A 25945-nucleotide genomic window follows, 5' to 3' on the forward strand; every position below is an offset into this window, starting at 1 on the left:
GCTGTAGAGGAGGCCATGTATGGACATATCCAAATGGGTATGTGAAGCAGTATTACAGTACTGTAAAGGGAATTACAGAAACATAAGACAGGAGCTGGCCAAAGTTGATTGGAAGGGGACACCAGCAGGGATGACGGCAGAGGAGCAATTTGGAAGGCACTGGATAAATAGGTCCCAAAGAAGAAGCATTCTAAAGAGAGGGTGATGCAACCATGGCTGACAAAAGAAATCAAAGACAACATAAAAGAAAAAGAGAGGGCATATAATAGAGGAAATTTAGAAGCTTTTAAAAATCAACAGAAGGCAACTGAAAAAGCAATAGAAAGAGAAAAGAAGAAATATGAAGGCAATCTAGTTAAAGATATAAAAGAGGATAGAAAAAACTTTTTAATCAAGTATTTACAGAGTTAAAGAGAGACAAGTGTGGATATCAGACCACTGGGAGGTGATGCTGGAGAGATAGAAATGGGGGATAAAGAAATGGTGGTCAATCTTAATTAGTACTTTGAATCAGTCCTCACTGTGGAAGACGCTGGCAGTGCGCCAGAAACTGGACAGTGTCAGGAGGTAGAAGTGAGTGTGAATGCTGCTGCTGCTAAGGCGAAGCTGCTTAGGGAGCTGAAACGTCTGAAAGGAAATAACTGCCCCAGATGAACTACATTCTGAAAGGGGTAGGTGAAGTGATTGTGGAGGCATTAGTAATGATCTTTCAAGAATCAATAGGTCCTGGAATGGTCCCAGAGAACTGGAATATTGCAAATGTCACTCCACTCTATAGAGGGAGGCAGAAAATTGAAATTATAAGCCAGTTAGCCTGACTTCTGTAGTTGGGAAGATGTTATTGTGAAATGTTAAGGATGAAGGTTCAGGGTACTTAGAGACATATGATAAAATAGGCCAATGTCCGGCTGGTTTCCTGAAAAGGAAATCTCATCTGACAAATCTTTGAGGAAACAACAGGCAGGATAGACAAAAGAGAATCAGCGGATGTTGTTTGTTTTGCTACAAGGATTAAGTCATCATGACAATCATGGGTTAGGCACAGACAGAATCTGTATTTGCTGGCAAGCCCCTGTATTAGTTCAGTTCATGAAGATGTGAACTGATGCAATGAAGTAGCTGTGTGCACACCTGCTAAGCTTCCCTGATCCTCCATGATCATGCAGAGAAGAGAGAGGTTAATCCTCGGGAAGAGTGACTATGAGTTCCTCATGATGCAATGACAACGTGTCCAACCTCTGCAATGGTGGGAGAAGGGGTTGTCGGTGCAAGGTGGTGGGGGGGGGGGGGGTCCTTGCCAAAGAGATCAGCTGCTCCCCTACATCATCCCCAGCCACCTGCCACCTCCAACCCCAACCTACCTCTGGGCAGGAGGAGGGCCCATGGCACCCCAGAGTCTCCGTGGAGGCAGGCAGCTGGTTCATTTCTCTGGGGCTATTTTGCCTGGGCAGAGAGAGGAGGGGGTGGTGGTTGGGTGGAAGGAGAGGAGAGTCAGGGGGTTCTCCACAATCCGGAAGCAGCCCGTGAGGCCTCTGGGATAGAGCGGAGGGTCACCACACCACAGGGCGTCGGGAACAGACCCAAATGCAAGACACAGACACTGAAGTACTGAGAACTGGACTGGACTAGAGCTAGGGACAGGACTGGACACAGGCTAGGGCTAGGAAAGTGGGACCAGGACATGGAACTGGGAACTAGGAGGCTGGGCTTGAACTCCGAGCCAGAGACTGGACAAGGACCCAGAACCTGGGTCTTGATTCGGGCTCAGACCCCGGAACTAGGCGGGACATGACGTGGCTACAGGACTGGACGAGGCTTGGATTCTTCGAGGCTTTCCTGGGCAGGACGAGGTACTCCTTCTTGGATCACAGGGCCGGGACCCTTTCTAGGACGCAGGGCCGGGATGCTTTCTAGGATGCGGGATCAGGATGACTGCCGAGGTAAACCACTGAGGAAACTGTCAGGGATTCAGATGGGGAGGGGAAGAGAACAGTCCTGCCTCAGGGTAATGGCAAAGTCAGCCTGACTTACCCCACGGAGGCAAGGACAGGAAGGGAGCACAATCCGGGGCGGCTCCGAGTCTCGGGGTGGCCAGCAACCTTGGCTGGCCTTGGAAATGGCCGAATCCATACCCCAGTGGCTGCTCCGACTAGAGACAGCAAGGCTGCGTGAAGCAGTGGTCCTCCAACCAGGCCTAGGGATCACAAACAGCTGCTCCAAGGGGATACTGACGAGACAAACCAGCACCCACACTCGATCCCAGGGCCAATTTTATTCCCAGCCCCAAGACGAGCATCAGGTGCCTACAATCAAGCCCAACGGAAACAGGGGACAGCCGGAAGACCCGGAATCCGTTGTCCACGGACCGGACCGTGACACAGGGAGCCAGGACTGATGGCCTGAATGGCCTCCTATTTATTTATTTAGCAATACTCCGCAGAGGAGGCCCTTCCTGCCCTTCGAGCCATGCTGTCCCACAACCCCGATTAACCCCAACCTAACCAAAGACCAATTAAGCTAGGTTAATCCACCATGTCTTTGGACTGTGGAAACAGACTGGGGAAAAGCCAAGCACAGGGAGGACGTACAGAGACGCCTCACAGAATGATGCTGGAATTGAACTCGGAACTGCACAACGCCCCGAGCTGTAATAGTGTCGTGTTAACCCGTACGCTACCGTGACGCTCCCTTCTGCTCGGTAACAACTCCACATGTTCCGCCAGCACCGCTCTCCCTTCGGAGAGATTAAACAGTCCTTTTGATGGGTGAAGAAATTCACCAGCTGTTGTTAAATGGGCTCTGGGTGATAACGAGTCAGTTTATCGGAGTGAGATCGGTCATCGGGCTGAGTGCTGCCACTGCAACAACCTCTCTCTCAGCAGTGCACGGGATGGAGAGCCGGCGCGGGGGGTGGGGGAGAGGATGTGATCGCAAAGACGGGGACGGCAGACTGGGCAGTGCGAGAGCACCAGCGGGTTAGAGAGGGGGGTGGGGGGAGACTGTGAGAAAAAGAGTGGAGGGAGGGGGACTGAATGAGGGCAGATGGGTAGAGAGAGGAGGGGACAGAGACAAGGGGACACAAAGTGAGAGTGGGGGACAAAGAGGAGAGTGTGAGATGGAAAGAGAAAAAGAGTGTGTGTGGAGGAGCGGTTCCAGAATGAGGAAGTGGGGTCAGACAGAAAGGAAAGGGCTGGCTACGCTGTTCTAATTTCAGCTGGCCTCTCGAGACCACGGCTCACGCCCTCAGGCCCGACTCCAGGAAACTGGTTGCAGGCTCTGGGCAGAAGTTCCTTGTGCGTGGCCGCGGCAAGGCCGCACGCTGAGAAGAAATGAGCTATTTTGGAGGAGACGTGAATCCGGGGGATTTCACCGTGCACGGCCGCCTTCCCTGGGAGGGATGTCCAAGGTCCGACAATACCTAGAGTCACCTGGCAGAACCGTGGAGACCGCCAATGGGACACCACTGACCTCCGCCTCCTGTGCAGGCGGCTTTCGAACTCCGGTCAGGAAACCCTGACAGCAGAAATACAATGAGGAAGTTCAAAGTAAATTTTATTTTCAAAGTGCATACATGTCACTATATACAACCCTGAGATTCATTTTCCTGCGGGCATACACAGCAAATCTATAGAACAGTAAATATAACAGGATCAATGAAAGATCAGCTAGAGTGCAGATAACAACAAACCCTGTGAATACTAATGTAAATAAATGGCAATAAATAATGAAACAGGTACAAATAAGCTGGAGGAACTCAGCAGGTCGTCAGGACTGACGAAGGGTCTCGGCCCGAAACGTTGACGGTTCATTTTCACAGATGCTGCCCGACCTGCTGAGTTCCTCCAGCTTGTTTGTACGTGTTGATTTGACCCCAGCATCTGCAGTGTTCTTTGCGTTTAATAAATAATGAGAACCCGAAATAACAAGATAAAGGGTCCTCAAAGTGAGATCATTGGTTGTGGGAACATCTCAATGGATGGGCAAGTTATACGCTTTCGTTCAACAGCCTAATGGTTGAGGGGTAGTAACTGTTCTTGAACCAGGTGGTGTGAGTCCTGAGGCTCTTGTGCCTTCTTCCTGGCGGCAGCAGCGAGAAAAGAGCTCGGTCTGGGTGGAGGATCTTTGATGATGAATGCTGCTTTCCTGTAACGGGGTTTCATGTAGGTGTGTTCAATGGAGGACCTTACTCCTGATGTACTGGGCCAAAGGCATTGGTGTTTCCATACCAGGAAGTCAATCCCTTCCCGCTGCCTGAACTGGTAACGGCCTCTCCCCATGTGAACTTGCTGGTGTATTATCAGATGGGACAAATGAATGAGTCTCTTCCCACAATGATCGGTCTGTCCCCTGCTGGAACTCACTGCTGTATCACCAGATGAGGGGATTGAGTGTATCCCTTCCCACAGTTGGTCTCCGCTAGCCAGGAACCTGGTCCGATGACGAAGTGAATGCCTCCCACACTTCAAGCAGCCGATCTTCTGATCTCCAGTGAAGATATTCTCAGGGCCTGTCCTTCCTGTTCCTTATCCCAACTTCGTTGCCGCAGTGATTGGAGAGATTTTTTAATTGTGGTTTTCACCTTTAACAGAAGCCTAGACCTTGAAGCCTCAACTGATGTTTTCCGATCTCAAGAAGGATGTCTGGCCTACAATTTGAAATAAGAGCTTTGATGGATGTCAAAACCTACAATGAATCAGACCACAGAAGTACATAATCAGCCCATTCCAAGGCTACAAGGATAGTAACCATCTCAGATGTGAATACTGATACTTTGTCTGATAACCTTTTCTGAATAGTTGCCTGAAAGTTTGAAAGGTAAACAGACACACCTGAATAACCTGTCATTGGAGCATTTCAATCATCTGTATAAATATGCATGAGGCCATAACTCTTTGTCCTTGGCCATTTCTCCTTGGAACAACAGAGGACAAGAGGTGACCTGATAGAGGTGTATAAGATGCTGAGAGCCATTGATCGCGCAGATAGCTTTTTCCCAGGGATGAAATGGCTAACACAAGGTGGCATAGTTTTAAGGTGCTTGGGAGTAGGTACAGAGGGGATGTCAGGGGTAACTTCTTCACACAGAGAGTGGTGGGCGTGTGGAATACACTGCTGGTGATGGCGGTGGAGGTGGATACAATAGGTTCTTTTAAGAGACTCTTAGATAGGTACATGGAGCTTAGAAAAATAGAGGGTCATGTGTTAGGGTAATTCTAGGCAGTTTCTAGAGTAGGTTACATGGTCAGCATAACGTGGGCCGAAGGGCCTGTAATGTGCTGTAGATTTCTATCTTCTATAATATTTGCCATGAATATATTGCTGAACCACAGTCAAATGGAAACACCATAGAGGAGTGATAGAAAGAGATACACTGGGACCACAATCCACACTGAACAACCCAAGATTTTGTGCCCGTTAATTTCCCATCCACCCAAAACTGAAAACCTTACGAATGGATTGCTCCCAACGCTCTGCCAGCGTTGCCAATATTGGATGACCAATTTTATGCCCTCTTCCAATAAACAATTACTAACTGTAACCCACATAGATGTAAAGGCACTTTTCTAACAGTAATACCGGAAGCGGGGATTATTTAATACCATCACAACATAATCTCAATGCTTGAGCTTGAATCTTATCTCGGCGCTTCACGATCACCGGTAAGGTTGACCTATAAGCAACACATCCAAAATCAAAGACAGATGCGACTAAAACAATATACATTTTCTTAAGCAACCTCCAACTCGCACTCCAATCCACCCAGCTGAGTACTTTAGGGTTTTTACACCTCTCTAGAATTTTATTCACATGCACCTTACATGTTAGCCTTGTGCCCATCCATATACCTGGAAACTTCACCACTGACTCTTAAGAGTTGTACCATATAGCTTGAGATCAATTATGGGTGTAATGTTCCTCATAGAAAAACAAGTAACTTGAGGCACTGCAACAGACAATTTACACCTCTACTGACATCCCCATTTCTCCGCTGCCTGGGCTACACTGTCACTCCTGTGATGTCCCACGCTCAATCTCATACTCCTTAGAGAACCCTAACTTCTACCTTCCGGCCACATAAAAAAATCTTGGATTCGGCTGGACGTTCTACCACCTGTTCCCATGTTTTCCATAACACAAGTGTTTTCTACATCAAAGGAGGGTGAGTGGTCAGAGGGATTAGAAAGTCTCAAGGAACAGCCATGTCATGTGATTAGCTCTCTGTGTCTCTGTGCGACATGCCCAGCGTGTGAAGCAGAGAGAAGACTGTGCCAGGTCACAGACTGATGACGGGCAGAGATGCCCCATTCTGATGCAGAGTGTCGGAGAATTTGACGCTGATGGCAATGTGAATCCAAAGGGGAGGCGATTCGATCTTGAGGAAGGAGATTGTTAAAGTGGGGCATGTTACGGGTCACTTGTTACCCTGGAGGAAAATGCCTGATATCAATTACGTTCCCAGAGAGAATGGGGCAAAACATGTTCTTATGAGTAGAAAGGTCCTCAGACAGAGGAGGTTGAAGGAAGATGGATTTCTATAGAACAAAAGCGGATGTAGAGGTTGTGTTTGCTTTTTTTTCTGTATAGTTCTCCACTGACAGCTCAGCTGAGAACTGGCTCTGTGGCTGCGCACTCACTTTTGGAGACACTGCGGTTCATGACCCTTGTGTTGTTTGCTCTCTTTTTTAATGTTTGCACACTGGGTGTTCGACCGTCTCTGTTCTGTGGGTTAATAGGTTGTACGGCGTTTTATTGTGTCGTTTTTGAAGACACATCTCAAGGTTGGATTATGTACACATACTTTGATTATAGATGTACTTTGTACAGGATTGATCCAGTACTTTCCTTTGGACCTCAGTGTCAACTGTCTACCAGGATTTGGACATAAACTGGTTCTGAACCCCGGACCTGATCTCAGTGTTCGCCTTGTGTTTCTGCCATAACATCAAGTCAACTCACTTTTTATTGTCATTTCGACCATAACTGCTGGTACAGTACACGGTAAAAACGAGACAGCGTTCTTCAGGACCGTGGTGCTGCATGGAACAGCACAAAAAAATACACGGAACTACGTACAACACAGAAAATCCTCTTATTAGAAAGGCCCTGGACGTTCTTCATAGGGGATTAAACCGGAACTCGGAGTTTCAAATCGTGGATTTAGACAGCTGAAGCCCGGCAGTGTCTGGGAAGGGCCGGGAATGCCCCCGTGTGCCCGGAACTCGCATGAATTTCCCCTCTCCGCTCCAAACCCCTTTTATCCACTGAGCGCATGCGCGATTTTCTGCCCCCCCCCCCAACTGCGACTCTCGGCGCATGCGCACCCGGTCTGCAGGCGAATTCGGAAGCAGGAACATTTCGGATTAACGAAGGCTGACAATCGATGGCGACACTCACACAAAGTGCTGGGGGGAAATGCCCGGCCTGCTGAGTTCCTCCGGCATCTTGCGTGTGTGTGCGTCGCTTGGCTTTCCGGCATCTGCAGAGTCTCTGACCGTGTCTGCCACTGGCTCAAAGACCCGTCAGGCAGGGAGCAAAGCGGTCAATGTACCATGACATCTCCCAAAAACAATGTACTCAGTAACTCTGTGACAAAAGTCAAAGTCCAACCGGCTCACAGAAACAAAAAAAAAACCCACAGGAGATTCTGCAGATGCTGGAAACCCAGAGCGACACACACAAACTGCGGGAGAAATCAAGCAGGTCAGACTGCTGACATTAAGGGCGGAGACTCTGCACCATCATGCCTGACCTACTGGAGTTCCTCCAGCATTTTGCACTTGTAAAACATTTTTATTCAGCCAATCAGCTTCCAAATGCGGCTAGTCCAAATCAGAGAAAATCTGCAGATGCTGGGAATCAGCAACGGGCGCACAAAATGCTGGAGTAACTCCGCAGGTCAGGCAGCATCTATGGAATTGAATAAACAGTTAATGTTTCGGGCCGCGACCTCAGGAAATGTTATCAATCGGCCTTTCGTTGCCACATACCCCTGGTCTGATCTGGAAGCCCAAGCCTGCCCTGTGCTGGCCCCTCCTCGTTTTCCGCTGTCGGACTCCAGAGGGCAGCGGCATGTTGCAACGACCCGTGATATTCTCCACCCGCCCCCCCCAAAACGCAGAATACTGGAGGCAAAATCAGAATCAGGTTTAATATCACCGGCATGAGGGGTGAAATCTGTTAACTTTTGGGGAAGCATTCCAATGCAAAACATATTAAAAAAAAGTAAATAATTTACAGTAAGTATATTTACCTATATTAAATGGTTAAATTAAAAATAGTGCAAAAACAGAAATAATAAAAGAGAGGCAGTGTTCAGGGGTTCAATGTCCATTTAGGAATCGGATGGCATAGGGAAGAAGCTGTTCCTGAATCGCTGAGTGTGTGTCTTCAGGCTCCTGTACCTCCTCCCTGATGGCGGAGGGGAAGAAGCTGTTCCTGAATCGCTGAGTGTGTGTCTTCAGCCTCCTTTACCCCCTTCCTGAGGGCATAGGGAAGAAGCTGTTCCTGAATCATTGAGTGTGTGTCTTCAGGCTCCTGTACCTCCTCCCTGATGGCGGAGGGGAAGAAGCTGTTCCTGAATCGCTGAGTGTGTGCCTTTAGGGTGCATTACCTCCTACCTGACGGTAACAGTTTGGAGGCCATGTCCTGGGTGATGGTGGGGTCCTTAATTAATGGGGGCCGCCTTTATGAGGCGCATTTCCTTGAAGTCCAGAGTCTTTTTCTGTCGTCTGGAATTGTCAGAGATAATCTTGGATTATTAGACCCCACTTGGAGTGGGGTCCAAACTCAGTTCTGGTCGCCTCACTACAGGAAGGATGTGGGAGCCACAGAAAGGGTGCAGACGAGATTTACAAGGATGTTGCCTAGATTGGGGAGCGTGCCTTATGAGAGTAGGTTGAGTGAACTTGGCCTTTTCTCCTTGGAGTGATGGAGGTTGAGGGGTGACCTGATAGAGGTGTATATGATGATGAGAGGCATTGATCGTGTGGATAGTCGGAGGCTTTTTCCCCAGGGCTGGAATGGCTGCCACAAGAGGACACAGGTTTAAGGTGCTGGGGAGTAGGTACAGAGGAGATGTCAGGGGTAAGTTTTTTACTCAGAGAGTGGTGAGTGTGTGGAATGGGCTGCCGGCAACGGTGATGGAGGCGGTTACGATAGGGTCTTTTAATTGACTTTTAGATAGGTACATGGAGCTTAGAAAAATAGAGAGCTATGGGTAAGCCTAGTAATTTCTGAGGTAGGGACATGTTCAGCATAACTCTGTGGGCCAAAGGGCCTGTATTGTGCTGTAGGTTTTCTATGTTTCTATAAAATTCAAGGTAACCACTTCACCCCACAAGAGTGGTGATCCGGTGGAACCTGCCGTCGTGGGAAGAGTGAGAGGCGAACAGCAGGGATGGATTTAAAAGGACAGACGTGGTAGAGAAAAATGGGCAGGGACCAGATGGGCTGAGTGGCCTCCCTACTGCATATTGGACCTGTGGCAGAAAGAGTAAGCAGCTGAAACACAGGGTATGAAACAGAAATTTATTTGTCACAGGTGCACGTTATTAAACGTCAGTCTCGTTTAAGGCTGGTATTCGCAGAACCCTCAAGGACCAGGGTCCAGTCCCGAGCGTGATGAGCAGCCACAATAACCGCAAAACCTGACATCAACAACCCCTTGGGAATCTGCGACTGGATTCAGTCATCATGTTGGTTAGGTATTTAATAGACAGCTATTTGAACAATCTCCCTCATGTGAAGTTGCTGGCATTTCAGCAGATGGGACAGTTGCAGTGTGACTGAAGCCAGTGGAGAGATACCGAAGCTAGTGGATACAGAAGTGCTTTTTTCAACAAAGTGAGACCCTCTGGGAGGAAGAGGGCTGATCGACCCGATATTACATGACATTTTATATGTCATCAAAGATGGCAGAACAATTCTGTAGTTACAATGTATGTACAATGCTTCCTGTAAATTACAGACAGTTTTCAATCGTCTTCTTCTTCGCACCCGCACTCCAGACACCCAAAATGAATGTTAATCAGCATTGCCTGGTTCGCAGTCAACTCCAGGAAAACTACTGTTCAGGGCTTTACTCTACAATCCATGTTCAGGTCTGGAGTATAGCTGCTGTTGAGCTCAATGTCTGTTATATATCCCAACTCCAGAATACGCCCTAACAGTGACAATCGAATAAATCTCTTTGCTCACACAGTGGCCCCTCAATGCGACTGCGCTTATGCTTTCTGAGGTGGGATAACTGAGTGAATGCCTTCCCACATCCCGAGCAGGTGAATGGCCTCTCCCCTCTGTGAACTCGCTGGTGTCTCAGCAGTTGTGATTATCGAATGCAAACCTTTCCCTGCTCAGAACAAGTGGCACGACCACTCTCCAGTGTGAACTCTTGATGAATCGCTTCCCGACAGTCAGAACAGGTGAACGGTCCCCGATGCGTCTTCAGGTCCGATGACTGAGTATATCCCCCCCGCCCCACACATAGAGCAGCCGAATGCCCTCTTCCAGTGTGAACTTGGTGTGTCCACAGGTGAACTGAGTGAGTGAACCCCTCCCCGCACATCGAGCAGATAACTGTGGACTCACTGGTGTGTCTGCAGGTGAGATGTGTCAAATCTGAGGTCATTTAAAAACAGAGATTTTTATTGTCAACTAGTATATGGACTCTAATTTCTTGGGGTCACCTACTGCACGTTTACCTTTATGTCTAATTGTTTTTGGACCAGCTCTGGGTTTTCACTTTGTGTTACAGGTGTCTCATGTGGGATGATGGGGATTGTTAAGCTTTCTTTGTATTTATCACTTTTATTCAATTTGGGGCAATTTAATGAGCATGCTCCATAGTGTGTCTCTATGTTGGGTCTTTTTGCTCCCTTGTCTGGTGAAACTTGGACAGAGTCCTTCTGTGTGTTGTCAGAGATTTGGGTTCCTTACGATTCCGTGTTTGTTTGACCTCTTGTTAGTTTTCCCAGTTAAATTTTGTAAGAGATCTTGAGTTTTGTTTTAACAGCCAAAGCCTCCCTGATTCCTGCACTTGAGAGGCTAGTGACCCTCACAAGATGACACAGTAAATTGTTTCCCACTGTCTGAGCAGCTGAACCCCCTGACTGACCTCGCCGGTCTATACTGCCCGAGTGGACCTCTTTGCTCACACGGGGGAGGGGTGTGGCCGCTCAGTGTGAATGCGCTTGTGCTTTCCCAGGTGGGACAACTGCGTGAATCCCTTCCCACATACGGGGCAGGTGAACGGCCTCTCGCCGGTGTGAACCCGCTGGTGCCTGAGCAGCTGAGACGACAGGATGAACCCCTTCCCGCAGACGGAGCAGATAAACGGCCTCTCTCCCGTGTGGATCCGCTGGTGCGCCTGCAGGTGGGACGACTGCGTGAACGCCTTCCCGCAGTCCGGGCAGGTGAACGGCTTCTCCCCGGAGTGAACCCGCTGGTGCCTCACCACGTGGGAGGAGTGGGTGAACCCCTTCCCGCACACCGGACAGGTGAACGGCCTCTCCCCGGTGTGAACCCGCTGGTGCGCCTGCAGGTGGGACGACTCGGTGAACCCCTTCCCGCAGTCCAAGCAGGTGAACGGCCGCTCCCCGGTGTGAACCGTCTGGTGGGCCAGCAGGTGGGAGGACCGAGTGAATCCCTTCCCGCAGTCGGAGCAACTGAATGGCCTCTCCCCAGAGTGGATCAGCTGGTGCCTCCTCAGGTAGCAGGTATGAGAGAATCCCTTCCCACATTCAGAGCAGGTGAACAGGCTCTCCCCAGAGTGAGCCCTCTGATGCTTCAGCAGTTCAGATGACTGAGTGAATCCCTTTCCGCAGTCGGGGCAGACGAACGGTCTCTCGCCTCTGTGAATCCGCTGGTGCGTCTGCAGGGACGATGACTGAGTGAACGCCTTCCCACAGTCCGGACAGCTGAACGGCCTCTCCCCGGAGTGAACCACCTGGTGTCTCATCACGTGCGAGGAGTGGGTGAACCCCTTCCCGCACACCGAACAGGTGAATGGCCTCTCCCCGGTGTGAACCCGCTGGTGCGCCTGCAGGTGGGACTGCTCGGTGAACCCCTTCCCGCAGTCCGAGCAGGTGAACGGCCGCTCCCCGGTGTGAACCGTCTGGTGGGCCAGCAAGTGGGAGGACCGAGTGAACCCCTTCCCGCAATCAGAGCAGGTGAACGGCCTGGCATTGGAGTGAGCTTGCTGGAGACTCATCCCATGGGACGAACTGGCGGGTCCCAGCCCCCACACGTTGACAGATGAACGGTACCCACCCCCTCCACCCCTCTCACGCGAACTCGCTGGCGTCAGTAGGATGTAGGAGTGAGTGGATCTCTTCAGACCCAGAGCGGATGAACAGCCTCTCACCACGGTGAATTCTTTGGTTAGTATCTTCAGCTAGGATGAATCGTGCCCCACCCCAACAGTCAGAACATCTGAACAGTCCCTACGTCGCCCAGACTTACTGATTATCCTCAGGCTGGGAAGACAGAGTATATTCCCTCAAACAACCTCATGTGCTTGAGGTTGGGCTGAGTGAGTGAATCTCCGACCACACTGATCTTTATGTTGTGAAGAGTCGCTGATTTCCTCTCTCCCTGCTATCAATCCTCCGACGACTCAGCGAGTGAGACCTGATGTAGTGAATCCCTCGCACACTCAATGCAGTCGAAGACCTGGTCTCCGGTGAACAGATGCACCCCAGCTCCAGTGGGCTCCGCACGAGGACTCAGACGCAAAGCACGTCTCCAGCTGGGACGAGATGCGACGCCTTCTCCAAGGATCGGCGCCAGAAATATTGGTGTTACAAAGGGAATAACTGGTTGCTCCTTCATAACACAAACTCCAGGCAGGTTCACCCAACTCTCTGTCCTTAAGTATCCTCCATAATCAGAGACTGACGGAACTCAAGTGCTGGTACACTGGCTGATACGGTGGATCTGACGTGTTGGTGTGGTCAAGCTTTGCATCTACAAATCCTTTGCCTTTTCTACCCTGTAAAAAGATTAACAGGTCAAAAAAAAAATCAATTTCTTAAGGACAGCATTAAAGACAAGTTTAGTCCTGACAGTGAATCTTACTTAAAACACCGTTATATCCAGGCTCAACCCAAGTCGGAGGCATGACTCCTCACCTTTAACGGAGCACAGTTCAGACAAACAGGCACGACACCAAATTCTCTCTATCTTTCTGCCTGCACTTCTGCCCGTCATCAATCTGCGGCTTGGCTCAGTTTGACTCTCCCCATTCGTACAACTTCACGTTCTGGGCATATCCCACCAGCAATACACAGAGCACATCAGACTACATCCAGGAGACAGTCTAACTACCCTGACCAATCACCAGATGCTTGCCGGTAGTAAATTCACTGACCGCAATGTGAATACAAAGGGGAGGAGACTCGATTTTAGTGATGCAGATTGTTAAAGTGTGGCACTTTTGCAATGTAAAATCTTATTGGTCACTTGTTACCACAGGAAAAGATATCTGTAATAATAATAATTACTTTATTGATCCTGAGTGGGAAATTCTTTCGTTACAGCAGCAAGATTTATAAACACATATTTAAGTGTGCAGACTTAACTAATGATAAAGTACAGAATAATAATATGCACGATAAAAATTTACCAATGTGCAATAAGGTTCAATAACATACGAAATAATAAAACAGAGACTATTTACTATGATGTGCGTTCTCCCGTCACTCAGAGATGAACTGTTGTATACGCTTATTGCACTTGGTAGGAAAGATTTTCTATAACAATCCTTGTGACAGTGGGGCTGAATGAGTCTGTTTGAAAGAGTGCTCCACTGCTCAATACCCGAAGTCAGGACTGACACCTTGCCCTATTGTCCTGTTTATTATTTATTGTAATGCCTGCACTATTTTTGTGCACTTTATGCAGTCCTGTGTAGGTCTGTAGTCTAGTGTAGCTTTCTCTGTGTTGTGTTTTTTTACGTAGTTCAGTCTAGTTTTTGTACTGTGTCATTTAACACCATGGTCCTGAAAAACATCTCATTTTTACTGTGTACTGTACCAGCAGTTATGGTCAAAATGACAATAAAAGTGACTTGACTGGACTTGCCTATTCAGTAGGTCATGGATAGGGGATGTGTCAGATTGTCCATAATGGATAATAGTTTGTTTAGTGACCTCTTCTCCACCGCTAACTCAGAAGAGTCCAGGTTGTAGCCAAGGACGGATCCAGCCTTTTTAGACAATAGACAATAGACAGTAGGTGCAGGAGTAGGCCATTTGGCCCCTCTAGCCAGCACCACCATTCACTGTGATCATGGCTGATCATTCACAATCAGTACCACGTTCCTGCCCTCTCCCCATATCCCTTGACCCTGCTATCTATAAGAGCTCTATCTAACTCTCTCTTGAATGCATCGAGAGACTAGGCCTCCACTGCCTTCCATTCCACATTCCACATATCCACCACTCTCTGGGTGAAAAAGTTTTTCCTCAACTCCGTTCTAAATGGCCTACCCCTTAGTCTTAAACTGTGGCCTCTAGTTCTGGATTCACCCATCAGCAGGAACATGCTTCCTGCCTCCAGCGTGTCCAATCCCTTAATAATCTTATATGTTTCAATCAGATCCCCTCTTATCCTTCTCATTTCCAGTGTATACAAGCCCAGTCGCTCCAACCTTTCAACACATGACAGTCCCGCCATTCCGGGAATTAACCTTGTGAACCTATGCTGCACTCCCTCAATAGCAAGAATGTCCTTCCTCAAACTTGGAGACCAAAACTGAACACAATACTCCAGGTGGGGTCTCACCAGGGCCCTGTACAGCTGCAGAAGGACCTCTTTACTCCTATACTCAATTCCTCTTGTTATAAAGGCCAACATGCCATTAGCTTTCTTCACTGCCTGCCGTACCTGCGTGCTTGCTTTCATTACTAGAACACCTAGATCTCGTTGTACTTCCCCTTTTCCTAACTTGACTCCATTTAGATAGTAATCTGCCTTCCTGTTCTTGCCACCAAAGTGGATAACCTCACATTTATCCACATTAAACTGCATCTGCCATACATTTGCCCACTCACCCAACCTGTCCAAGTCACCCTGCGTTCTCTTAACATCCTCCTGACATTTCACACTGCCACCCAGCTTTGTGTCATCAGCAAATTTGCTAATGTTACTTTTAATCCCTTCATCTAAATCATTAATATACATTGTAAACAGCTGCGGTCCCAGCACTGAACCTTGCGGTACCCCACTGGTCACAACCTGCCATTCTGAAAGGGACCTGTTAATCGCTACTCTGTTTCCTGTCAGCCAGCCAATTTTCAATCCATGTCAGTACTCTGCCCCCAATACCATGTGCCTTAATTTTGCCCACTAATCTCCTATGTGGGACTTTATCAAAAGCTTTCTGGAAGTCCAGGCACACTACATCCACTGGCTCTCCCTTGTCCATTTTCATAGTTACATCCTCAAAAAACTCCAGAAGATTAGTCAAGCATGATTTTCCCTTCATAAATCCATGCTGACTCGGACTGATCCTTCTACTGCTATCCAAATGTGTCGTAATTTCATCTTTTATAATTGACTCCAGCATCTTTCCCACCACTGACGTCAGGCTAACCGGTCTATAATTCCCTGTTTTCTCTCTCTCTCCTTTCTTGAAAAGTGGGACAACATTAGCCACCCTCCAATCAGCAGGAACTGTTCCTGAATCTACAGAACATTGGAAAATGATTACCAATGCGTCCACAATTTCTAGAGCCACCTCTTTAAGTACCCTGGGATGCAGACCATCAGGTCCCGGGGACTTATCAGCCTTCAGACTCAACAGTCTATCCAACACCGTATCTTGCCTAATATAAATTTCCTTCAGTTCATCCTTTACCCTAGTTCCTTTGGCCACTATTACATCTGGGAGATTGTTTGTGTCTTCCCTAGTGAAGACAGATCCAAAGTACCTGTTCAACTCGTCTGCCATTTCCTTGTTCCCATAATAAATTCACCCGTTTCTGTCTTTGATGGAATTTTGGTCTTAACTTATTTTTTTGCTATTCACATACCTAAGGAAGCTTTTACTATACCCCTTTATATTCTTGGCTGGTTTACCTTCGTACCTGATTTTTTCTTGGTGTATTGCCTTTTTTGTTATCTTCTGATGTTCTTTAAAAGCTTCCCAGTCCTCCGGTTTCCCGCTCATCTTTGCTATGTTATACTTCTTCTCTTTTATTTTTATACTGTCCTTTACTTCCCTCGTCAGCCACGGCCACCCCTTACTCCCCTTAGGATCTTTCTTCCTCTTTGGAATGAACCGATCCTGCACCTTCTGCATTATTCCCAGAAATACCTGCCATTGTTGTTCCACTGTCTTCCCTGCTAGGGTATTGTTCCATTGAACTTTGGCCAGCTCCTCCCTCATAGCTCCATAGTTCCCTTTGTTCAACTGTAATACTGACACATCCGATTTTCCCTTCTCCTTCTCAAATTGTAGGTTAAAACATATCATATTATGGTCACTACATCCTAATGGTTCCTTTACTTCCAGGTCCCTGATCAACTCTGGTTCATTGCACAACACTAAATCTAGAATTGCCTTCTCCCTGGTAGGCTCCAGTAAAAACTGTTCTAAGAATCCATCTCGGAGACACTCCACAAACTCCCTTTCTTAGGGTCCAGTACCATTCTGATTCTCCCAGTCTATCTGCATGTTGAAAATCCCCCATGACAACGGTATCATTGCCTTTGCGACATGCCAATTTTAACTCTTCATTCAACTTACACCCTACATCCAGACTGCTGTTTGGGGGCCTGCGGATAACTCCCATTAGGGTCTTTCTACCCTTAGAATTTCTCAGTTCTAACCATACTGACTCTACATCCCCAGATTCTCTGTCCCCCCTCGCAAGGGACTGAATATCATTCCTCACCAACAGAGCCACTCTGCCAGTCAGTCTGTCCTTTCGATAAGATGTATATCCTTGAATATTCATTTTCCAGGCCCTGTCCGCTTGAAGCCATGTCTCTGTTATTCCCACAACATCATACTTGCCAATTTCCAACTGAGCCTCAAGCTCATGTACGTTATTCCTTATACTTTGTGCATTCATATATAATACTTTTAATTCGTTACTCCCCTCTCCTTATCAATTCCTATTTCACTTGGCCAGACTGTATGATCTCTTCTTGAGCTTTCTACTCCATTGATTCTTTTTGATGAGTTTATTTGGACTTTTTGTATCTCCAGCACCGATGCTGCCCCTCCCCTCAACATGAAGTCACAAAATTGACTGCCCTCACTACAAAAGACTGGTAGAAGATCTCCAACATCCTGCTGCACACATTGATATATCTCAGCTTCCTTAGAAAACAGAGTCTGCTCACGCCCTGCTTGTAAACAGCCTTGCTGTGGTTTTCAAGTCTGGTTTGTTAAAAAATTTTTTTGTAGAAGAAATACAGCACATCCACAAAAATGTGAGGGGGGGGGGGGGGTGACCTGACAGAGGACGACCACGGCGATCGGGTCTCTGGCACTGAGCCTGGTTCCGTGGTGCAGAAGGGACAGAAGCAGATGAGGAATGCAGTAGTCACAGGGGATTCCATAGTGATGGAGCCTGATGGAGATACCTACATGGGGTGTTGCCTCCCAGGTGCCAGGGTACAGGATGTCTCGGATCGGGTGCAGAGTATTCTGAAGGGAGAGGGTAAACAGCCTGAAGTCTCGGTAAACGTCGGTACCAATGACATGGGTAGAAAAAGGGAGGAGGTCCTGAAGAGAGAATTCAGGGAGTTGGGTAGGGAGCTGAAAAACAGGACCTCTAGGGCAGTAATCTCAGGATTGCTGCCTGTGCCACGTGCTAACGAGCACAGGAATAGCATGATCAGGCATATTAATGTGTGGCTGAGAGACCGGTGTACGGGTTCCTGGATCATTGGGGCCTCTTCTGGGGGAGGACAGATTACACCTGAACCCAAAGGGGTCCAATATCCTAGCAGGCAGGTTTAACAGAGCTGTTAGGGAGGGTTTATACTAATTTGACAGGGGATGGGAACCAGTGATAAGGCTGAGGAAGGGGAAAACAGAAATAAATTAAAGGTAGCATGCAAATTATAGAAAGAACAGGCAGGAGATGAGGTATAATCACAACCAGTGGGATGATTTACAGGGCAATAGAGGCAAGGTGCAGATAAAACAGAAAGCAACACTGGACTGAAAGTGTTATATTTGAACACACACAGCATAAAAAATAAAATGGACGATTTTGAAATTCAGCTATAGATCAGCAAGCACGACATTGTGGCCATCACTGAAACTTGGCTAAAGGATGGCTGCCATTGGGAGCTGACTATCCAAGGATATACAGTGTGTTGGAAAGATAGGTTAGTAGGTAGAGGGGGTGGTGTGGCCCTGTGTATAAGAAATAATATTAAAGCTTTAGAAAAGGATGACATAGGATTGGAAGGTGCAGAGCCTCTATGGGTTGAGTTAAGAAATGGCAAGGGTAAAAGGACCCCAATGGCAGTTGTATACAGGCCTCCAAACAGCAGCCGGGATGTGAATTTCAAATTACAGTAGGAGATAGAAAAGGCACGTCAGAGGGACAATGTCATGATCATCATTTGTGGATTTTAACATGCAAGTGATTAGGAAAACCAGGCCAATACTGGACCTCAAGAGAGAGAATCTGTAAGAATGTCTGAGGGAAGGCTTTTTAGAACAGCTTGTTGTTGAGCCCACTAGGGGATCGGCTGTGCTGGACTGGGTGTTGTACAATGATCTGGAGGTGATAAGAGAGCTTAAGGTTAAGGAACCCAACACGATAAAGTTCACTTTGAAGTTTGAGAAGGAGAAACTAAATGCCAATGGAATAAAGGAAATTCCAATGGCATGAGAGGGGAACTGGCCAAGGTTGGCGGGAAAGGGACACCAACAGGAAGGACGGCAGAGCAGCAATGGCCGGAATTTCTGCGAAAAATGAGGGAAGTGCAAGCCAGGTATATGGAATACAAGAAGAAATTTTTGAATGGAAGAAAGACTGACAAGTGAAGTCAGAGTCAAAGTAAAAGCAAAAGAGAGGGCATACAAGGAAACCAAAGTTAGTGGGAAGATAGAGGATTGGGAAGCTTTTAAAAACTTACAGAAAGAAACTAAGGTCAGGAAGGAAATGATGAATTATGAGAGGAATCTGGAAACTAATATCAAAGAAGATACTAAAAGCTTTTTTAAGTATATAAAGGGTAAAAAAAAGTTGATGGTAGATATAGGACCAATAGAAAATTATGCTGGGGATATTATAATGATAGATGCAGAGATGGCAGAGCAAATTAATGCGTATTTTGAAAGTCTTCACAGTGGAAGGCATCTGCAGTACACTGGACACTCAAGAGTGTTAGGGAAGTGAAGTACACGCAGTGAAAATTACGACTGAGTTAACTACCAAGATTTGGTAATCAGCTAGTTCTGATCACCAAACCCGATCTCAGTGCAGTGTTCAGCTTGTGATTCAGTTGGTGGAAAATTGCTAACCCATTTGCCCAAAGGAGCCTTCAAAGTTCTTCACTAACACACACACACACACACACACACAAACTGCTGGTGGAGCTCAGAAGGTCAGGCAGCATTTACTGAAACGCACTAATGAGCAAGACTCTTGGCTGACACCGTTCATCAGGACTGGAAAAGGGGGGGAAGAAGCCAGGATAAGAAAGTTGGGGAAGGGGAAGGAGGACAAGCTCGAAGGAGAGAGGTGAAGCCAGGCGGGTGGGAGAGGAGGAATGAAGTAAGAAACTGGGAGGTGATAGGTGGTGAAGGTACAAGGCCGGAGAAGAAGGAGTCTGATAGGAGAGGAGAATGGAGCGTGGATGAAAAGGAAGGAGGTGGAACATCAGGAGAGGTGCCCCTTCATTGGTGAGAACCCTACAGACGTACCATGGAGATAATTCTAACTGGTTGCATCACCTTCTGGCGTGGAGGGGCCACTGCACAGGATCGGGAAAAGCCGCAGAGAGTTGCAAACTCAGCCATCTCCATCGTGGGCACCAGCCTCCTCAATATTGAGGGCACCTTCAAAAGGCGATGCCTCAAAAAGGCCGCATCCACCCCTAAAGACACCCAATCACCCAGGACCTGCCCTCTTCTCACGGCTACCATTGAGGGGCAGGTACAGGAGCCTGGAGACACACTCTCAAAGCTTTAGGAACAGCTCCTTTACCACCATCAGATTTCTGAATGGACAATGAATCCTTGTACACTATCTCAGGTTGAATTTTCCTTTTTTTGCTCTCTTTTCAAATCTTTTTTTTAATTATTATTATCCAGGACACAAGGGTAGATCAAAGCAGGTAACACTTACAATGTATCAAAAGAAAGAAAAAAAACAATATTAAGGTTTGAAAAATATGGTGACACACAAAAAAAAGAAAAAAACCCTACTAAAGGAAGAAAAAGGTGAGAAAAAGACCCGTTAGGTGTTCAACCCCGGAGCCGTGCGTCGTACAAAAAGACCCGTTAGGTGTTCAACCCCGGAGCCACGCGTCGTACAAAAAGACCCGTTAGGTGTTCAACCCCGGAGCCGTGCGTCGTACAAAAAGACCCGTTAGGTGTTCAACCCCGGAGCCGTGCGTCGTACAAAAAGACCCGTTAGGTGTTCAACCCCGGAGCCACGCGTCGTACAAAAAGACCCGTTAGGTGTTCAACCCCGGAGCCGTGCGTCGTACAAAAAGACCCGTTAGGTGTTCAACCCCGGAGCCACGCGTCGTACAAAAAGACCCGTTAGGTGTTCAACCCCGGAGCCGTGCGTCGTACAAAAAGACCCGTTAGGTGTTCAACCCCGGAGCCACGCGTCGTACAAAAAGACCCGTTAGGTGTTCAACCCCGGAGCCGTGCGTCGTACAAAAAGCTTCCAAAGATGAACATCAAACCACCAGCAAAAATAAAATTACACCAAAATTTACAATTAGATCGTGGAGAAAACCCATCAATTAACTCAAATGAACAAACGAACCAGCCAATGAACCCCATTATTATTATTTGACGAAGGAGAGATCTTTCCTAATGTTGATAGTTTCTGTGATAGATGTAAAACTGAGACAGCTACACTGACACACATGTTTTGGTCTTGTTCTCTACTGGAACAGTTTTGGAAGTAAGTTTTTTCCTACAATTTCTAAAGCGCTTAAAATTCATCTACAACCTAACAAATTAACTGTGTGCTCTTTGGAATAATTCCTCAAAATACCCGCGGTAATTCTTTGTCTGACCAACATGTTATTGCGTTTGGTACATTGATAGCTAGGAGGGCCATTCTGTTGAAGTGGAAGAATACGTCGGCTCCCACTCTGTCACAAAGGTTCCCTCAAGTGATGTTATGTCTTAGTTTAGAGAAAATTAGAAGTCGAACCTATGTTTGATTTTGTGAAAGGATGGGGTTCATTTGTTTGCTCTCTTTTTACATTACTTATTTAATTTATATATCTTATTGTAATTTATAGCTTTTTTTAAACTATGTAATGCAATGTACCGCCGCTGCGAAACAAAATATTTCACAACATATGTCAGTGATATTAAACTGTTCAAGAGAGGCAGAAGAAAGGAAACTACAAGGTCTCAGTGTACTTGAAGTCACATGATAAAATAGGCCCTAGTCCACCTGGTTTCCTCAAGGGCAAATCTTGCCTGATGATTCTGCTGGAATTCTTTGAAGAAGTAACAAGCAGGATAGACAAAGGAGAACTGGTTGATGGTGTGTACTTGGATTTTCCAAGGCCTTTGACAAGGTGCTGCACACGAGACTGCACAACGAGCTACGAACCAATGGTACTGCAGGAAAGACTGTAGTGAGGATAAAGCAGTGGGTGATTGGCAGGAGGCAAAGGGTGGGAATAAACGGAGCCTTTTCTGATTGGCGGCCGGTGACTAATGGTGTTCCACAGGGGTCTGTGTTGGGATAGATTCTGTTAATGTTATATGTCAATGATTTGATGATGGAATTGTTGGTTTTGTTGCAAAGTTTGCAGACGATATGAAAATAGGTGGAGGGGCAGGAAGTTCTGAGGAAGTAGAGAAGCTACAGAATTAGGAGAATGAACAAAGAAATGATAGATAGATAGAATACAATGCTGGGAAGTGTATGGTCATGCACTTTGGTAGAAGAAATGGAAGGTTGACTATTTTCTAAATGGAGAGAAAATACAGAAATCTGAGGCGCAAAGGGATTTGGGAGTGTTGTGCAGGATTCCCAAAGGTTAATTTACAGGTTAAGTCTGTGGAAAGCAAGTGTGATGTTAGCATTCATTTCAAGAGAACTGGAACTTTATAAAGCACTGGTGAGGCCTCATTTGGAGTATTGTGAGCAGGTTTGGGCCCCTTATCTTAGAAAAGATGTGCTGAAACTGGGGAGGGTTCAAAGGAGGTTTGCGAAAATGATTCCAGGATTGAATGGCTTGTCATATGAAGAGCGTTGGATGGCTCCGGGTCTGTATTCACTGGAATTCAGAAGAATGAGGGGTGACCTCACTGAAGCCTATCAAATGGTGAAAGGTCTTGTTAGAGTGGATGTGGGGAGAATGCTTCCTGTGGTGGGAGAGTCTAAGACCAGAGGACACAGCCTCAGAATAGAGGGGTGTCCTTTCAGAAGGGAGATGCAGAAGAATTTCTTCAGCCAAAAGCTGGTGAATTTGTGCAATTCTTTGCCACAGGCAGCTGTGGCGGCCAAGTCCATCTGTACATTTAAGGCCGTGCTTGACAGATTCTTGATTGGTCAGGGCATAAAGGGATACGAGGAGATTGGGGCTGAGAGGAAAATTGGATCAGCCATGATGGAGCAGACTCGATGGATCAAACGGCCTCATTCTGCTCCTATACCTTATGGTCTAAAACTGATTACGATTCTGATACAGATGAGACCTGTTGTAGATTGGGGGGCTGCATTGTCGAGAACCTTTACTTCATCCACAAAAAGATCTACCAGCGACCAACCATTTTAATTCCTATCCCCATTCACATTCCAACCTGTCTCCTAACACTACTATGAAGCCTCTCTCTGGATGGAGGAACAACACCTCATGTTCTGATGGAATGAGTTATTTCAATTTCTCAAGGTCCACTGCTTATTCCCCCTTACTCAACCCTCTTCTACAATTCCCCACTCTGACCCATTACCACTTCTCTCCTTCCTATTACCCCCCTCTGGTTCCTCTCCTCCTTCACTTCCTCCAATGGTCCACTCCTCTCTCCTTCTTCTTCTCCAACCCTTTATCTTTTCCACCTGTTGCCTCCCACTTCACCTATTACATGGCAACACAGACAAAATGCTGGAAGAACTCAGCAGGTCAGGCAGCATCTGTGGCAATGAACATGACTCATCACTCTGCCTGTTCTCCATCTCCCTCTTGTTCTCCCCCACTCTTTCTTTCTCCTGAGGCCTCCCGTCCCATGATCCTTTCCCTTCTCCAGCTCTGTATCATTTTCGCCAATCACCTTTCCAGCTCTTAGCTTCATCCCACCCCCTCCGGTCTTCTCCTCCTATCATTTCGCATTTCCCCCTCCCCCCACTACTTTCAAATCTCTCAGTATCTTTCCTTTCAGTTAGTCCTGACGAAGGGTCTCGGCCCAAAACGTCGACAGCGCTTCTCCTTGTAGATGCTGCCTGGCCTGCTGTGTTCCACCAGCATTTTGCGTGTGTTGTATGACTCACCAATCACTTTCTAGTTTGTACTCCTTCTGCTCCCCCACCCTCTCATTGTGACTCTTCCCACTTCATTTCCAGTCCTGAGGAAGAGTCCCCTCCTAAAACGTCATTTCCATAGACACTGCCCCACCTGCTGAGTTTCTCCAGCGTTCTGTGTGTGTGTGTGTGTGTGTGTGTGTGTGTGTGTGTGTTGCTCTGGATTTCCAGCATCTGCAGAATCTCTTGTGTTATAAGTTCTCCATTCTCTAAGAGGACCACAACCTTGTTGAAGGGTTTTGGAAGCTTCTGAGTGGAGGTGGGGGGGGGGGGAATTTTTGGGGTTGATGATCGTGCTGCGTTTCTTGGCTACCCGGAGAAGTATTTCAGAGTTGTATATTTTAATAAATGAAACTTTGAACCTGTTTTAGAAGCCTGGACACCGCCAGATATGGAGGACCTTCACTGCTGCCCTAAATACCACCGGCATAACTGGCAGACAGTCAGAAGTTCTCCATCCGGGATTGGATCGGAATTGTATCTTTACTCAAAGAGTTCCAAATCCTTGCATTTAGATACCGGAAGCTCGACAGTGTTTGGGAGGTCCCTCCGGAGCTGAGGGGGTCGGGGAGAGCTGTAAGAGTCACTCATGCCTGCCCTCCCCTCCCAAAATGCCCACAAGCCAGTGAATCGTCTCTCCGCCCCGGACCCGGCACCAGCACTTAGCTTTATCAGCCGAGAATTCCCCAGGGCCCGGGTGCGGATCGTAGGGTAGAGAGGGTGGGAAAAGACTGGGACTCTCCCAGTGTGTAGGGATACGATGGAGTGTCCGGAACTCGCGGCAATTGCCCCCAGTCGGGGTGCGGACGCCGTTCCCGATCTCAAACCCCGACCCAATACCCCCCTCCTACCTGCGGCCGATCCTCCGGAGCTGTTAACCGAACGCATGCGCGACTTTTTGGCACAAATTGCTACTCTCGACGCATGCGCGATTCTCTGACACAAATCGCTACTCTTGGCGCATGCGCAGATCGTCTGATACTACTATACTCTGCGCATGCGCAATTTGATACGAACCGGTACTCTCGACGCATGCGCGCCTAATCAGCAGCCATACCCTCCCCCCAAACAAAAGGCGAATTCTGATTTCTAGGTAATGGGGGTTTAAAGTGAATTGCAAGAAGGGTCTCGGTGCGAAAAGTTCCTCCGGCAGTTGCTTTGAAAATGAATTAACCGTGTCTGCCAGTACCGGCTCCCCCTCTGCCACCTGCCTCAAATCCGTCAATGTTTAAATGTGCAGAACTCAGCGCTTAATTTAACACAACAAGATCCTAAAATACTATAATTAACAACCGTCACTCAATGCTTTAATAGTCAAAGTACATAATTTTATTTTTGAATAAAGTATATTTTATTTTTAAAAAGTCCAACATACTGGCAGGAAAAACAAAATCAAAATCTTCTGCAAATGCTGGAAATCCGGAGCAACACACACACACAATGCAGGAAGAACTCAACAGGTCAGGCAGCCTCTGTGGAGGCGAATAACGTTTAAGGCTGAGACTCTTCACGATGCTATCCGACCTGGCGAGTTCCTCCAGAAACGGATGGAAGGGGGTATGAGTCCCGATGAAAGGTCTCAGCCCGAAACGTCGACTGTTTACTCTTTTCCATAGATGCTGCCTGGCCTGCTGAGTTCCTCCAGCATTTTGTGTGTGTGTTTGCAGAATCTCTTGTGATAGAAGATCTGCAGATTTTCTCCTGTTTGTGATTGGACTACTATACTGCGAAGTCTCTTCAGGGATGCCTACCCTGAAGGAGTTTAAATCTCCCCTTCAACACGTACAACACGCTGGAGGAACTCAGCAGGTCGGGCAGCATCCATGGAAATGAACAGTCAACGTTTCACTAGACTCTAGAACACTACAGCACAATACAGGCCCTTGGCCCTCAATGTTGTGCCGACCCATATATTCCTTTAATAAAAGTACTAACCCCACACTACCCAGTAACCCTGTTTTTCTTTCATCCATGTGCTTGTCCAAGAGGCTCTTAAATACCCCTAATGTTTTAGCCTCCACCACCATCCCTGGCAAGTCATTCCAGGCACCCACCACCCTTTGTATAAAAAAACTTACCCCGATGTCTCCCCTAAACTTCCCTCCCTTAACTTTGTATATATGCCCTCTGATGTTTGGTATTCATGTCCCGGGAAACAGGTACTGGCTATCCACCATATCTTTGCCTCTCAATCTTGTAGACCTCTATCAAGTCCCCTCTCATTCTTCTACGCTCCAAAGAGAAAAGTTCCAGCT

General features: G+C 47.3%; 1 protein-coding gene and 1 long non-coding RNA gene across 2 annotated transcripts in view; both read right to left on the reverse strand.

Moving 5' to 3' along the window:
* Positions 1 to 25945, reverse strand: part of LOC132381746 (zinc finger protein 546-like) — a 59489-nt gene that overhangs the window by 24413 nt on the left and 9131 nt on the right. The window contains exons 2-5 of the mRNA XM_059951318.1: positions 11154 to 12988; positions 10343 to 10595; positions 7989 to 8123; positions 3240 to 3428 (exon numbers count right to left, since the gene is read on the reverse strand). Of these exons, the coding sequence (XP_059807301.1) occupies positions 3240 to 3428; positions 7989 to 8123; positions 10343 to 10595; positions 11154 to 12208 (1632 nt within the window). The 5' untranslated portion in view covers positions 12209 to 12988. The remainder of the gene's footprint in view (positions 1 to 3239; positions 3429 to 7988; positions 8124 to 10342; positions 10596 to 11153; positions 12989 to 25945) is intronic.
* Positions 3536 to 7966, reverse strand: LOC132381464 (uncharacterized). Its single transcript, XR_009508043.1, has 2 exons — positions 7396 to 7966; positions 3536 to 4683 (listed from the first exon to the last, which is right to left on the reverse strand). It is a non-coding gene; the product is annotated as an uncharacterized LOC132381464 (long non-coding RNA).

The sequence above is a fragment of the Hypanus sabinus genome, chromosome 26, assembly GCF_030144855.1.
Source record: "Hypanus sabinus isolate sHypSab1 chromosome 26, sHypSab1.hap1, whole genome shotgun sequence".
In the NCBI taxonomy this organism is placed as follows: Eukaryota; Metazoa; Chordata; class Chondrichthyes; order Myliobatiformes; family Dasyatidae; genus Hypanus; species Hypanus sabinus.